The following is a 16,167-nucleotide window of genomic DNA, read 5'->3' as shown; positions in this document are numbered from 1 at the left end:
GCCACTGTACTTTTTGAAAGTTAGCTATTTAGTCATTAAATTTTCAATCATGTTTTTGTAAATTTATTTATTGAATGATAAATAATAAGAGACCCAATGTGATAGAGTTGGTATTAATTTGTTGCTGTCCATTTAGTTTACTCATAAAAAGTGTAATCTGGCTAAAATTACATGTGGTACAGGCATGGAGATTGGAGACTATATTAATTAGAGAGCACGTCCTTCGTGCAATTGTTCCCTCTCTATTGAATGATTTGCTCGATATTGCTTCTTTCCCTAGTTAATAATAAAAAAATATTATTATTTATTTGAAAGATATAAAAATTAAATGTAATTGGTAAATTATAAAATAATTAATAAATAAAGAAATTTGAAATAGAAAATAGGAAATAATTACTTTACGCAAAAGCTTTTAGGTCACAAGTCATCTTAGACTAAAAGATCCAACGTCGGACTCATATAAATAAAAGTTTTTAGACCATAAATCAAGAATCTATCATGTCATAAGACTATTGTTAGACTCATATACACAAAAATTTTTAGGTCATAAATCGAAAATCCATCATGCCATAAAATTGGATATTAAACTCACTAAACAAAAATATTTAAGGCTGAAATCCGGCAGAAGACTAAGCGTTGGACTCATTAAACAAAAGTATTCAAAGCGGGAGCCTGCCAAAAGACCAGGCGTTGGACCCATTAAAATAAAGTCATAAGTCGAAAATTTATCAGGCAAAAAAAGCAAATGATAGTCATGTCTCATAAAAAGTTTCTAAGACATTTGATATCAGGCCACAAAGCAGGTATAAGTCAGGACAATCAATCGAGTGATAGTTCCGCTTCATAAAAAAGTTTCTAAGGCATTTGATGTCAGGCTACAAGACGGGTATACACCAGGCAGACCAACCGGGTAATAGTCCCACTTCACAAAAAAGTTTCTAAAGCATTTTATGTCAAGCCACAAGATGGGTACACGCTAGGCCGACCAATCGAGTGATAGCCCCATTTCACAAAAACTTTCTAAGACATTTTATGCCATGCCACATGGCAGATATATGCTAGGCCGACCAACTGGTTGATAGTCCCTCTTTACAAAAAAGTTTCTAAGGTATTTGATGCTAGGCCACAAGGTGGATATACATTAAGCCGACCAATCGAGTGATAGTCCCGCTTCACAAAAAAAGTCTCTAAGGCATTTATACCAGGTCACAAGACGAGTATACGCTAGGCCGATCAACCGGGTGTTAATCCTACTTCATGAAAGAGTTTCTAAGCCATTTTATGTAAGGTCATAAGCTGGGTACATGACAAGGCGACCAATCGAATGATAGTCTCGCTTCACAAAAAGTTTATAAGGTATTTTATGCTAGGTCACAAGGTAGGTGCACTCTAGGCCGACCAATCGGGTGATAGTCCCGCTTCACAAGAAGTCTCCAAAGCATTTGACACTGCTCTTACAATCACTTCTAAAAATCCAAACATTTTGTGAGAGAAGAAGGCCCATTATAGGCAGACGAAACTTTTTGATGATTGGCGAAGACAGACACCTAAGTGAACAAGTGGAGCTCGCAACAGCTAGAAAATGTCCAGAAGATAGTCAAGGCTAGAGAATGCCCAGAAGCTCGCTAGGCTAAAAAATTATTGGAATTTTGTCAGGACTGATCAGGGCAAGAAAATGCTTGAAAACTAGTCAGTACTAGAAAATGCTCGAAAACTCGAGAGAGTAAGAAAATGATCGAAAGATAGTTAGGGCTAGAGACTGTCCCGAAGCTTAGTAGGGCTGAAAAGTGCCCAGAAGATTACCAGGGCCATTGGGACAAAAGAAAGCCTGAAAACTCGCTGAGATGGTATTATATCGCTCGGATCAGTTTTAGCCAAGTATCGGACGAAATCTTGGGCCAGGTTGGTCGGAAGGGCGAGTGAAAAGGAAGTAAGGACAGTGTGCACTCAAAAGCTAACTTAGTTCGACAGACTAAACTAAAGACCGTATTCATGACAATCAGTGTGACTTACACAACTCTATTTTTGCCACATAATCAATTTAATTTTAGCAATATTAAAAAAATTAAATTATTTATTTTAAAATTACAATGATTAAGTAATCATATGATAAACTTTATAAATTTAATTAGTCTTTTAGCTATAATTATAATAAATTAAAAATTTTAACTTTATTATATTTAACATTATTATTATTAGTTTGAGAATTCTTGCATCAATTAGAAGAAGCTTTAAAATAAATTATGGAGAGTAAATAATGAATTAAAGATTTTGAAATGGATTGTTATATATTTTGTTATCGCACTGAGGGTCTCGGAATTATCCCTTCAACAACGAACAATAACGACGAAATTCAATCCCAATTGTGAGGTTGGCAAAACTTCAAATTCCGAAGTTGGTTAGATTTAGGATGAGTTGGGCGGCTGGAGACTTGAAAGTTGAAACTTGAAGTTGAAGCAACACCGTCCTCACTCGTCAGTCCTCATCTCTACAGCATGTGGGCCCTACATCCATGTTTTGACATTGAGACTTTTGTCCCTTTTATAGTTACGTAACCGATTTATATTTCCCCTCCTAAACTGCCATTTTTTATTTCTTCAAATAATAGTCTTGTTTTTTTTCTTCTTTTAACTAATACTTTTCTTTAGATCTTTTCTTTCGAATTCTCTCTAATTCGATTTTTTTTAAAATTTATTATTTAGTACTTACCGCATAAAAAAATTATTAATTATTTATTTTATCTTTTAATTTTAAAAAATATATTAAAATATTTTTTAAATTTTTAAAATTTGCTGTTTAATCTTTCATTAATTTTAATTATTTTTTTTGTTTGAAATAATTAATTTTGAAAAATTTTAAAAAAATATTTTTTTTCAAATTTCTATATTCAAAAAATTTACAGTGTAAATATTTAATTTTTATAAGAATTAAATCTAATTCTCTTAAATTCTTATAATATTTAATTGTAAATAAGAAATAAATATTATCAAAATTAGTAAAATTTTAAAAAAATGATTTTATTTAAAACTATTTATATTAAAATTACTTAATTAATTTTTAAAATTCTTTTTTTATTTTTTTATTTTTTATTTATTTTAATTTTAATATTTATTTTTAATTAATAATAGCTCTTTAAAAAATTAAATTAATTTAACTCAATATTGATTATTAATATTATTATATTATTTTTCTAATTTAAAAAATCTAAATTTATATTTTTAACGGTAAAAAATGTAAAGTTTAAATTTTAAATATTACAAAAATAATAATAATAATTTTTAATCAATTTGATAAAAACGATTATTATTTAATAAATATTTTATTTAGTTTAAAAATAATAATGATAAACTAATTAAATAAATTTGAATTACTATTAATTTATTTAATATAAAAAATTCCAATTGAATTCTATTAAATTGATTTCAAACAAATATTTTTTTATAAATAAAAATAAATTAAATTTTACTAATAAAATTTAATTTTTTATAAGAAATGTATACTAAACATTTAATTATTTAATTTTTTTAGTAAAATTTATTTTTTAATCTCTTAATTTTATAAAAATATCTATTAATTAATTTTTTATATTAAAAACAATACTTTTTATAATATTTAATGGTTAAAAATTAATAAATTTTTTAAAATATCAAGGTATTTTAAATTAAAATTAAAAAATTAATTAATATTTTTTATATACTATAAACTTTAAAATTAAAAAATTAATTAATAAATTTTTATATACTGTAAAAATTAAATAATAATTTTTTTTTATATAATTTCTTCATTGGAAGGTCCAACCAACAGTTTAGTGACCTCCCCCTTCAATTTATTTGGTGTATAGTTGTTTTATATAGTGTTTTCTCATTTTTAGTGTCTTTTATGGAGTGCTAGCCTTTCGTTTTGTGGAAACGAGGTGAGCGGTGGTGCCGACTAGCTTAGCATGACAGCAGTTCTATGTTGCATTTTCTGTCATGAGAGCAGCTTATCTCTAGGTAGTATTGGTTGCTCCATTTTTTACAGTGTTTTGGGGATGTGGGTTCTATTCTTATGCTATTTTTGTCGGAGATATGAGAAGGTGTGAATGTAAATAATACGATATAATAATCATACAAAATAAGTCATGAACTGTTATTATAAAATAAAATAGAATCACGTAATAAGGGTTTATAAGTTGACACTCTGTCGCAGAGGTTTCACTTATAGAAAGGAAAATCAAAACACCGTAACACTTAATGCATCACTAAGACTCGCTCTCTCCCAAGCAGATTGAGTATTCATGGAAAATTACTGATAACGAATATAATCCAACAGATTTTATTATACCTAAAATCTCAGTATCCTCTATCTACTAGCCGGTACCAGTCGGATTTTTAAAAAATTTAATAAGCAACTCCATTTTCTTACAATATAAAAACTAATATGCACAGAAATCAAGATATGCATTCTTATACAATCATTTTGAATTCTAATCAATTCATTACATTTGTTCATTCTTGCAGTTTTTTGACTTGAGTATCAGAGTGGCTGTCTATAGGCACCAATCACCTCACATCTTCATTTTTGCAAATTGACAAATCACAACTCAGCTCCATTCCAGCCACATCATTTGATTCCGTTGTGGGGAAATCCATTGAATTTTTCCTGTTCATTTGGATTAAATCTGGTTTCCTGTTCACTTTTCCTTCTTTTCTCCCAAATGGCTGAACATTTATGAGCTGTTATTAAATCTACTGCTAACAAAGGGGCCATCATCTCTTCCATCTTGACAGTGGATAGAACACACCATCTATGGTCAATGAGGCGGAGCTTAACAACTTGAATAATGAGCAGATGCTCCAGTACATTGAAAAATTACAGGCAACTCTTAAGCAGTATAAGGCTAGAGAGGAGACCTCATTCATGGCTCACAAAATAAAGGAGGAAGGTTCCATCGAGACCCAAGGACTCGGACGAAAGCGATCCAAACGCAATCCAAAGGGAAGACCAAGCTGGAGGATGAGGATTCGTCGGATGAGGCTCTAAAAGATGTCAACTGGAAGTTGGTCCATACTATGCAAAGGTACCAAAACGAGCAGGAGGAGGACTATGACCTTGACGATGCCTCGCCTTTGTCGGAGGAAATCCTTGTAGAAACTTTCCCTATTAAATATAAGTTGTCAAGTTTGGATAAATATGAAGGAATAGCAGACCCAAGGATCCACTTAGTGATCTTTAGAACCATGATACAACTCCAGGACATTAATAATTTCGTGCTATGTCGAGTGTTTCCTTCCTTGCTTACAAGTTTGGCTAAAAAAGAGTATCAACATCTAAACCCAGGTTTTATTCACAATTTTACACAGTTTGGTATGTTGTTTAAATCTAAATTTATTACCTACACACCTCATAAAAAGCTCTCCTCAGACTTGCGAAAACTCCAACAAGGAGAGGGCGAGTCTTTAAAGAGCTTGATCGAACGTAATTTCAAAACATTTTTCATACTCTTCTTAGCATTAAATTGAATATTTTCTGGCTAATTTTGCATTTTTGGTCATATTTTGCAAAAAACCAAAAAGAGAAGAAGATTTGATAAAAAGTGATTTAAAAGCACTGAAGATTTGACCAAACGATTTGAGCAAACCTTTCGGATGATTATACTGCACAAAAGCCAAGAATTGCCCAGACCCGCAGGCTGAGTTATCCATTTTCAAACAGTGGATTTGACCAGGCGATTTGCCCAAACCAATGGGGTAAATCAACAGATTGCACAGAATTAAATAGTAAGCGAAAAAAAAAATTCAGATATGAAAATAAGAAGACCAGTCTTCTTATTAAAAGTTGCGAGACCCATGTGATTTCTCCTCCATCAGTGCGGCACCATGTCTTCCTCAAATCAAAGAGTTCTATCACTGCAAGAAACATGTTAACAGAAGGATTCGTAATTCAAAACAAATAAGGATTTCCAATTCAAAGCAAAGAAGAATTCCTATTCCTAATAGGACTTTACTAGGGTTAAGCACTTATATAAGCCCATCATTGAGGACAGTCGCATATCTCATCTCATCTCTCCAACACCGAATATATTTCTTCACTTCTCTTCTGCTTTGTATTTCCTTTGAAAGTTATGAGTGGCTAAATACTTTATTTCTAGTTGAAGTTAGGGTGAAATTTCAGTTTTTACATGAATTGGGAGATCTAAACTCAATTGTTCATCTTTTATTTTTCATATTATTATTGCTTTGTTATTGGATCAATAGGGCCCATTTCATATTATTATTGCTTTGTTATTGGATCAATAGGGCCCATTGTTCTTTATTTCAAAGTAATGTATTGCTAGTTTGAATGCTTGAAGTCCGTAATTGTTTGAGTTATTCAAACACAAGTAACAATTAGTGTAACAACTAAGAAGTTACATAATCTAACTCAAACTCACCACGTGGTTGGTCAATTAGAATTAGGTCTATCTAATACTTAAAACAGTTGATAAATTAAAATTCCAAAGACGTTCTTTCGGCGATTTGTTAGCTAGGAGTTAATTAGCGAATGTTTCCTAATTAATTTAACATATAAAGAGATATTGGTTATGTGGAGCGTCTTTCATAACTATAATTAATTTATTGAAGTGAATAAAAGTATTTTCGTATCGAAGATCAACTTCCAAACTGAAATGGATACTACACTTCAACTAGAACTTGTTTACATTGATTTACTTCTCTTTTAATTATCGCTTTCTTTAATTAATTTGATTTTTATTGTAACTCGTCATTAAAACCCCTTTTTTACTTTTATTGTTTATTTTTCCTAGTCATTGTTTGGAAATTCTTAGTATCAATTCCCTATGGATTCAATCCTATTCTCCCTATATATAATTCATAATTCTTGATTTTTGATAGGTTATTTTTGGTGGCTTCGACACCCATCAGAGTTTTATATAAATGTTTCAATGTTGAAGCTACACAGATTGAAGAATTGAATCATGAAATAGTGTGCAAGGCATTGAAGAAGGGAACTCATAATATAAAATTCATGGATTTTTTTTATTAAGAATCCAATCGCCACCTATCAACAGTTAATAGATAAGGCTCAGAGATTGAATGATGAAGTTCAAATGTTGAGAGAGGACAAGAAGTTGGGCCAGAGTAAGACCCATAATTCAAATAAGCAAAGCTATGAAACTGAAAGGGTTATCCAATATCACGGAGTAGGAGTGGCCGAGATAAGTTTAAAAACTATATTTCTCTAAATGACTCACAAACACACATACTTATATGGATCAGGAAAAATAGCAAAAAGATCAAATGGCTTGCCAAGCTTAGCCCGGACAAATCGGATATGCGAGATAGAACAAAGTATTATCGATTTTATGAGGATCATGGGCATACTACGGAACAAAAAACTAAAGGGCAAAATTGAAAGACTCATTAGAGGTGGAACTCCGAAGATGTTTGCTATGGAAGATAGAAAAGAAAAAAGGTCAAAATATGAGGTAAGAGAGAACCAGTCAATCTTGATGAAAATGAACTCTTATGGATTATTCACATAATTGCAGGAGAGCCAAATGTCAATAAGAGCCTACAAAATAAATTATCACAGATATTCAGCTTCTGAGTCAAATCCCAAGTCCGTAACATAGAGAATAGTAATAAGGGGGATGCTGAGTCTGGTGAGTTTGATGAGAATTGGAAGGGATCATATAAGGCCTCCAAACGTTAGGGCGTTTATAAACTGGTCAAGTTAGATGGCCAAGTTATTCAACACTCTTGGAGTACTGTGTAATTCATGAAAATATTATCAAATAAAATTATGATATATTTTTCAATTCTTTTGGTGTTTAAATCATAATTATTAAAAACGATGAATTGTTGAAAGCGTTGGGAAAAGAAAAAACTTCACAAGGTTGGTAACCGCTAGGCAAGCCATAAGGCGGATAACCGCGAGCTACAAGGCGGGTAACTGCCAGGCAAATCCTCGGATGTTAGTCCTAAAAGACAATGATTAAGACAATCTCCCCAAAAAATGTCACAAGACTGTTAACGCCAAACTAATTATCAGGTGTTGGTGTTAGTCCCGTTTAACAGTTTTTATAAGACATTTTATACCAAGACCACGAGACGATTATCCGCTAGCCATGAACAGGTATTAGTCCCAATTAATAAGATTTCTAAAATATTTTATGCTAAAGCTACAAGGTAAATATTTGTCAGATCCATGACGGGTGTTAGTCCCATTTAATAAAATTTCTAAACCATTTTATGCCAAGGTCATGAAGGATTATTCGCCAACCCATGACCGAGTGTTAATCCCATTCCATGAGATCAAAAATAAAATTAAGTCTTTTTTTTTTAAAAAATCATTTTTTAAAATTTTTAAAATTTTATTAAAATCTCTTTATATATTTATTAATATTTTTATTTTTTAATATCACAAAAAATAAAAATAAATTATTTTCTTTAAAAATATTTTTCACATAAATTATTTTTCATATAAAATATTTTTAAATATAAATTATTTTTTTAAACAAATTAAATTATAATTATTAATAGAATGACATGAAAATAAAAGGCAAAATTATAAATTAATGGTGGTAGGGGTTGATCAAATATTTTGTATGACTTGGAGAGAAAATTTTGTATGACTTATTATTGATAATACTTTTAAAATGTAGAAAATAATTTTATATTTTAAAATAAAGAAATTATAACTAAAAAAATATTTTTATATTGACTAAACATTTTAAATATTTCAAACGTAAAACAATATACATAATATTTTTCGTAAATAAACGAAATCTAAATTTTAAATAAAACAAAAATTTCCTATTTTCTCTCTTTAAAGGCATTTTTTGCTAGAACAATTCCTTTCCATGGCTCCCAAGGACAATGGTACTTCAGGGATATGTATATACACGTTTTGGTGGGGAATTATCAATTACTTGATGATACCATTTTTCATCAATGAAATGCTTAAGTGATTTTTCAGCAAACTCCATCATCATCTTCTTTTCCTCAAAGTATTTAATGTAATTGATTACATTACTGAATAGCTCCAACCACTCACTGTTTATCCACTTGAAGTTTGGCCTGATTACTGACATATCACACATTAGTTTCCTACAAGTGGTAACCTTTGAGTATGATTTCAACTCATAATTTCATAATTTTTTTCCTTAGAAAAAGATTGATATCAATGCTGGTTATTTCTAACGAAGAAACAACAATAAAAAGAGGTGGTTGATCCAACCACTCCCTCTAGTCTCATACACAATGAATTGCTTACACTAACAAGTGAGCTACACAATTCATAGACCTCCTAAGATGACTAAACACAACAACAAACATTAAATGCTTATTTACAATAACATTAAAATAAGAAGTAACATCATCTCCCTCTAATTATTTAAAAAGAGTTTTTTTTTCCTATATTTTTTTTACTTTCCTGTTATGCTCCCGACATTTTCCTACCACTTTTGTAGTTTTATCTTTATTTTTCTAAATAAGAATGACATTTTTCTTGATTTAGTCGTAGGTCTTTTTAAGTAAGCGTGGGCATCTTTACTCATTACCAGGTTAAATACAAATAATTTTTTTAGTGATTGAATGCTACTAAATTTAATAAATGAATGTTTGCACGATTGTATTATGTTATTTTTATCATTTTCAATTTGTTTATATTTTTTACTTATTTTTTTTATTTTCAAAATTGAAATCCCTAAATCTTACTCTCTGTGTGGTTTTCTAATTCGTAAAGGGTGGTTGATAGTAATGTATGGCGCTAACCTAAAAAGATGTAATTAGTTTCAATCAAAGAACACACTACAGCAATCTTCGTGGATATCATCTTATTTAGTGAGATCTTTATGATTTAAGTGTTGGTGTGGATATCGTCTTATTTAGTGAGATCTTTATGATTTAGGTGTTGATGGCTGTTGCAAATCTAAAATGGCAAGTCTTTCTCGGTGCTTGTTCACCTTCAACTTTTTCGGTACAGATTTGTGATTGCATGTGTTTATAGAATTGAACTCGAATTATTCTTTTAGTAGGTATAGTATTACTACATGTATATTTGGAGTTTCAATGAGTATTACAATAACTTTTTACTCTATTGTAAGAGGAGATTAACTACTTAACTATAAATGTTTTATTGGTGCAAACGACTTTTATAAAGAGGAATGATATAAATCTTAATCTTTTGCATTAAATTTCTAATCAAGTCGAATTTGAATTAGATCTCTACGATCCCCTCAATTTATTGTGTTAATTTTTTTTCAAATTTTAGATACTCTTTTGTATTGAATTTATATAGATCTACCTTTGAAAAAAAAAAAACAGCTTCCTGGATTCAGAAGAGCCGAAATTACTACAAGGTTGTCAGATTCCAAAGCAACTTTTGACCAGCCTGTTCCCTTTGTCCAACTGAGTGCATCTTGACTGCCTATAATCTCAACTATAGCAGTGTCAAAACGGCCAACTAAACCTCATGCCCCAAAGTTTCTAATAAATTCAAATTCAAATCAGTACATACAAGGACTTTTTTTTTTTCTTTTCATTTATGACAAAAGTTCTAATGATACATAAAGCTTACAAAACATACTGAATAATTGCACAAACACCCTCACGAAAAAGCAAATTACCAAATCTACAAGCCCTAAATTTCAAAATTAATAAACACCACCAATAATTTCTATCTCAATCCAATTAATCACATGATAGAACATGCTTGTGGATTCTCATCGCTAAAAGCAGTGGTGTACCGAACTTCAGTGGAGCTGGCACGTGCCAACTGGGACACTTGTGGGTCCTCAGCCCTTCTCACGTACCCAGCTGGGGCCTTCTTGTCGTAGACCCCTGGTGCGTATGGGTGGGCCACCACGTCATAGGGCACGTACGGCCATAATTCTGCCTTCTTACCCGTCCGATGAGCCACGCGGGCCACAACCTTTGATGGGTCCACATATCCAACGACTGTCAGCTTATTTGCTTTACGTTCCACATCCACTTGTTTTACACCTTTCATTCCCTCCACTGCTCTCTTCACCTTTCGCTCGCATCCTTCGCAATCTATTCGAACCTTGATCTCCACCGTCTGATCATATTAATCATGACAAAAGATACAGAATCAGTAAATCAGAATCCAGCGCGTGTACATGGGACTTTTCTGGAATTGGAAGACAGATATACACGAACAGACACAATAGATTTCAATGAATTGTCGTTTTTGGAAAATTTATATGACCATAATGCCCTTGCATTATTGGGTAGTGCGACGATCACTTTTGAGAGCACAATTCAGTATAAGCGTTTTTGTCTTTTTCTTTCTTTTCTAGGTTTCATTCTCGTTCGATGAGGATCATTCCCTTCTGTAATTCCTTGCATGATTTTTTTTTTCTTAAAAAAGAAAAAAAAAACAAATACGAAGATTTGAATTTTTCAATATTAAATTTCAAAAATTAAGATTAGGAAGTTTTAGCAAGTGATCTTTGTTTTTCAAAGGAAGTCTATATTTTTTTTTTCAAAATTATTAAACGTTATTTGAATTTTCATTTGCTAAATTTACATGAAAAGTTAAGAAATGAGGGAGATCGTTAGATAAAACAAGCAATTTCACTCTGTAAGACAGCGAGACAAGTGAAGAAACTCACAAAATTCAAATAAAAAAGTGCAGTATTACATTAAAAATTTTCAAATTCCAAATGATTATAATACGCAAACAAAATTGAAATCTGAAGAAGTGCAGAGTAAGGGAAATCTGATTAAAAATTAAGATCGGGAATTTCATAAGAAATGCATCAAAAATTTCGAGAGAAGGCGGCAAAAATCAAAACAAAAGCCTCTACCATGGTATAATCGATCTCATCTCAGCAAGTTTTGATCAACTATTAAACAAACATTCAGGAGATTCGAATTTTAACAAAACATAAAGAGTAGCAGCAAGCTAGTATCACATACCTGCAATTGCTTGCGTTTCTTGAGCTTGGAACTGCCATGAGAGCAGTCAAAAAGATGAGAAAAATGATCAAGAGCACCCATTATTTCAACTTTCTTCGATTCACCAAAAAGGATATGGTTTTAATTACTGGAAAGAGGAGATAAGAACGAGCAGCAATAATTTCTAAGAAAGGCTTTTACGTTTTTCTATTGGGTTTCTCTGCGAAAAAGAAAGAAAGTGGTTGAGTGAGTGATGATGGGCATGAGTCTCCAATGCGTGAATCGTCCATTATATAAGGAGCTTCGTCATGGACCAATGGTCTTCGTTTACGAATCTGGGTCGTCCAATTCATTTACGTTACAGGGGTTATTCACTTGGGCTTCCGCCACGTGTCCCTGTTAGATTAAGTATTTTATAATCAGGTTAGAGAATCTATGCACCGTCCAGGTAGGTCCCACAGTAATTTTAGCACCAGATTAGAGGTGAGCTCACGCGCCCCTAACGTGCTGCCATTTGATTTTTCTTTTTTCCCGCGGGAGGTGGGACCCAAAGCTTTATTTTCGGGGTCGACACGTTGGCTGGAAGCGGTTGAGTGGATGGTCCCTGGTCCTTTTCTGTCTGAATTACAGATCGGACCATCTGATGATCTTTAGACAAGTCATATTAAATTGCAAGTCAATTATTAATAAAATAATTTATGAATATAATCATATTTCATATCTATTAAAAATAAAATTCAATAATTTCGAAAGTACTTTAACCATCTGTACCATTTTTTTTTAATAAAATAATATAAGAATTTTTTTTAAATGAGGTGGAAAATTAAAAGAATATAATTTGAAATTTTTTGAATTTATTTATATATATTTATTATCAAATTAAGTTTATAAATATAAATATAAAATATTATTTATAAATATAACATTACCTATATAAAAAGAAATAATCATCTATCAAATACAACAGGTTTATAATTATATATATATTGACTAAATATAAAATAATTACTTAATAATTTTATAAAATGCAAAACAAAGGACTAGATGTAATTCCTTTACATTTATATGAATAAAAATTAAATTAAATTAAAAATAAAAATAGTTATCTATTTATGAATATGTTCTAACTTTATGCCATTTCTATCTGTAATTGTAGATATTATCAAAATAAATTACATTAAAACAAATAAAAGAATTAATTTTATTGGTTAATAGTAAAAAAAAAAGTTCAAATTTGATATATATTATATTTTTTTAATAAATATACTTTATACTGTATTTGATAATCTATTTCTATTTTACCGTTACTCACACCGTTAATAGTTAGTTGTGAAATAGACCTGTTAAAATACAAAATTACAGAGTATGATAATAATGTAATTTTTATTTTTTTTTCTATTTTTAAAACTGTAATTTTATTATAATTTTTTACTTTATTTATCTTCAATATTTTTGTAAACAAATAATTTTATTATTATTATTATGCATTTATTCAAACAAAAGTAAAGAATATTTATTTCAAACTATTATTTTATTTAATTTTTATTTTTTTTATTATCCTGAACTTATTGTTGACTTTTTTTTACACTATATATATTAGTATATAAATTAATTATTATAATCTCATTTAATTTTATCTTATTTCTAATAAATTTTTCAAAATTTTTTTAATATTTAATATTTTTTAAATATGCAATTTTATTTAATGCTGAAAGATGTTCATATGCATTAAATGGTAATATGGGATGACGTGTGAAGAGACAGGTCCGTAGTTAGTCGGTAAGAAAATTAAAGTTTATAATAAAATAATGTACTATTCCTTACCCATTTCCATGCACAAGTTACGTGTATCAGGACAATTTACATAACATTAATTTATTATATTCTTATTTTTTAAAAATAAAATAATGTGATTCTCCATCCTAGATTTTCTTTTATTTTATTTTAATCTATGATATTGACCATAGGTAGATTCCTTCGTTCTTCCTTGTTGGTTCCATAATGTACAAATCTAAAGTAACAATCTTTTTTCCCTTTTTTTTTATCATGAAATTTCTTGTTTCTAAATGTTTCCAAACATGATGTCTCTTCCATCCACTAATAAACTATTCTTCAGTTTAAAATTAAAATTTTCGTAACATTTAATTTATTTTATTTTTTTTTAAATATTTTTTTCTGTAAAAATACATTATAAAACTGTAATTGCTAGCAAAACTAAGTTAAAACAATAAAATAGAATTATGAAAAAAATAAAAAAAAAATACTACTCCATTTTATTAATATATTTTAACATTAGCCAAACGATAAATCTGATGAAAAAAAAAAGAGTGAAAAATATAACAATAAAACTGATTTAATATAAATTAAAATTTTAATATTTCAAGAAATATGATAGACGGTCGAGAATGAAAAATTGTAAAAATTGTAAAAATTGCACTATGTTTTTTCATATAGAGATATCTTGTCTTTTTTTTTTTTCTATTAGTGCTATTATTATAAAATAATAGCAGAAATAAAAAAGATTGACTTAATGTTGAATTTCATCCTTTTATTAATTAAAATTTCAATTTAAACACAATTTCATCCTTTTATCAATTCCTTAAGAGCATTAAGGAATTAGGTCTCTTTATTTTTGTACTAAATATACAAATAAAGAAATTTAGCGTAAAAATCCGCAAATTTCAATGATTGGATTATATTAAGGATTTATAATATAATTTTACTTATACAAAAGGATTTATAATATAATTTTACTCATACAAAAAATTTTTGTTTTATTTTTGAAAAACGTAACTTTTATTATTAAAAAAAAAACTATGGAAAACAACCTAATATTAAATTTTGAAAAATTAAGAACTACTTTTCCAGTTTCCCATCTAAAATATTATCCCAAATACTCTAAATTTTTCATCAAATTCTATATAAACTCATTTCACCTTTATAGCTAAATAAAGTTTGAACTATACCTTAAGTCTATATAAATCTTGGCTTGATAAAATATTATTATTTTTTTAATTTTTAGATATTAAAATTATTTATTATTTTTAATTAAAAAAGAATTTTTTTAAAATGCATAAGTAGAAATAGATAATAATATAACAATATGGTAACCTTTTAATAAGAATATTATTTATTCAAAAAATTTGTTTAAATAAATAAATTTTTATTTCACATTTAAATACACGTGGAAATTAGTTAGCATATATCATAAATTAATGGTAAATGCAAGATTATTAAAAATGGGTTCCTTCCACTTCTAAATGAAAGAAAAATAATTAATTTACAAAATAAAAGACTCAACATAATTTTAATTTCTTTTAAATTACAAAGAATTAAATGCTTTTAATTTAAATAAAAAAATTTTAATTTAATTTTACAGTATTTTTTTAATATTTATATTTAAAACAGGAATCCAAGGCCAAGCCCATCTAATTTCTTTGGGCTTTTAGTTACTTGTCCATCAAAGCTATGGACCTACTGCTGTGATCCATCCCAACATCAGTGCTATGGGTACTCTTTTTATTTCAACATATTTTTTAACTTGTACAAAATTAAATAATATGTAAATTTATTTTTTTTTAATTTCTGTAAAATTAAAATTAGTGAAAAAGTAAAAAATGAAAAATTAATTTTTAATTTAGTAATATATAATTTATAAAAATAATTAGATATTTTTTAAAATGTAATATCTAAATTTAATTAATTTATTTAATTTTTATGATAATTTTTAATTTATATCTTTCGATTGTGTTTTTGTTATTTTAATAAATGTAATATTAAAATTTAAATGAATAATTTTTCATTATATTTTATAATTAATATGATATTAATTTGATAAATTTTATTTTAATAATTTATAAAATATTAAATTATTAAATAGTTTGAATGGTTAAGAATTATTAAATAATTTAAAAGATTCATTAAATAAAAATGAAAATATATATTAAAATATTATAAAATTAAAAGTTAAAGCATGCTAATTTTTTTATTTCAAAATAAATCTTTTAAAAGATGAATTCCCAAAGCCCACCTCTCCCAACGTGGCTCGCCACTTGTCGTATGAATCCCAGTCCAATAATCCAACTCATATAGCACGTGGCGAAGGGCCTTTCAAATCTATAGTTGAGGTCTCCACCACCGCTTCGTTATTATTTTATTATTCATTCAACATTCAAATTCCTAAGCTTGAAAACAGATTCAAAAACAAAATAATACAGCACCGTTGCTGACGGGCCAGCCTGACTTGTCACTGTAACATGCCTCA

General features: G+C 28.9%; 1 protein-coding gene across 1 annotated transcript; it reads right to left on the bottom strand.

Moving 5' to 3' along the window:
- Positions 1 to 10,493: 10,493 nt before the first annotated feature.
- On the bottom strand, positions 10,494 to 12,228 carry LOC110614166 (heavy metal-associated isoprenylated plant protein 26). The gene is made up of 2 exons (XM_021755654.2): positions 11,925 to 12,228; positions 10,494 to 11,061 (listed from the first exon to the last, which is right to left on the bottom strand). Exons 1-2 carry the CDS (start codon positions 12,003 to 12,005, stop codon positions 10,678 to 10,680), a joined length of 465 nt encoding a protein of 154 aa, XP_021611346.1. The 5' UTR covers positions 12,006 to 12,228; the 3' UTR covers positions 10,494 to 10,677.
- Between the last annotated feature and the right edge of the window lie 3,939 nt (positions 12,229 to 16,167).

The sequence above is a fragment of the Manihot esculenta genome, chromosome 4, assembly GCF_001659605.2.
Source record: "Manihot esculenta cultivar AM560-2 chromosome 4, M.esculenta_v8, whole genome shotgun sequence".
Classification (NCBI taxonomy): Eukaryota; Viridiplantae; Streptophyta; class Magnoliopsida; order Malpighiales; family Euphorbiaceae; genus Manihot; species Manihot esculenta.
The sequence above is the reverse complement of the archived record's forward strand: the minus strand, read 5'-3'. Positions and strand labels throughout refer to the sequence as shown.

Bases quoted from the DNA above. Each gene is read 5' to 3' on its own strand.
- LOC110614166 (XM_021755654.2), bottom strand. From the start codon at position 12,005: ATGGGTGCTCTTGATCATTTTTCTCATCTTTTTGACTGCTCTCATGGC. The intron at 11,062-11,924 runs GTATGTGATACT...TAATATGATCAG, and splicing joins AGAAACGCAAGCAATTGCAG to ACGGTGGAGATCAAGGTTCG.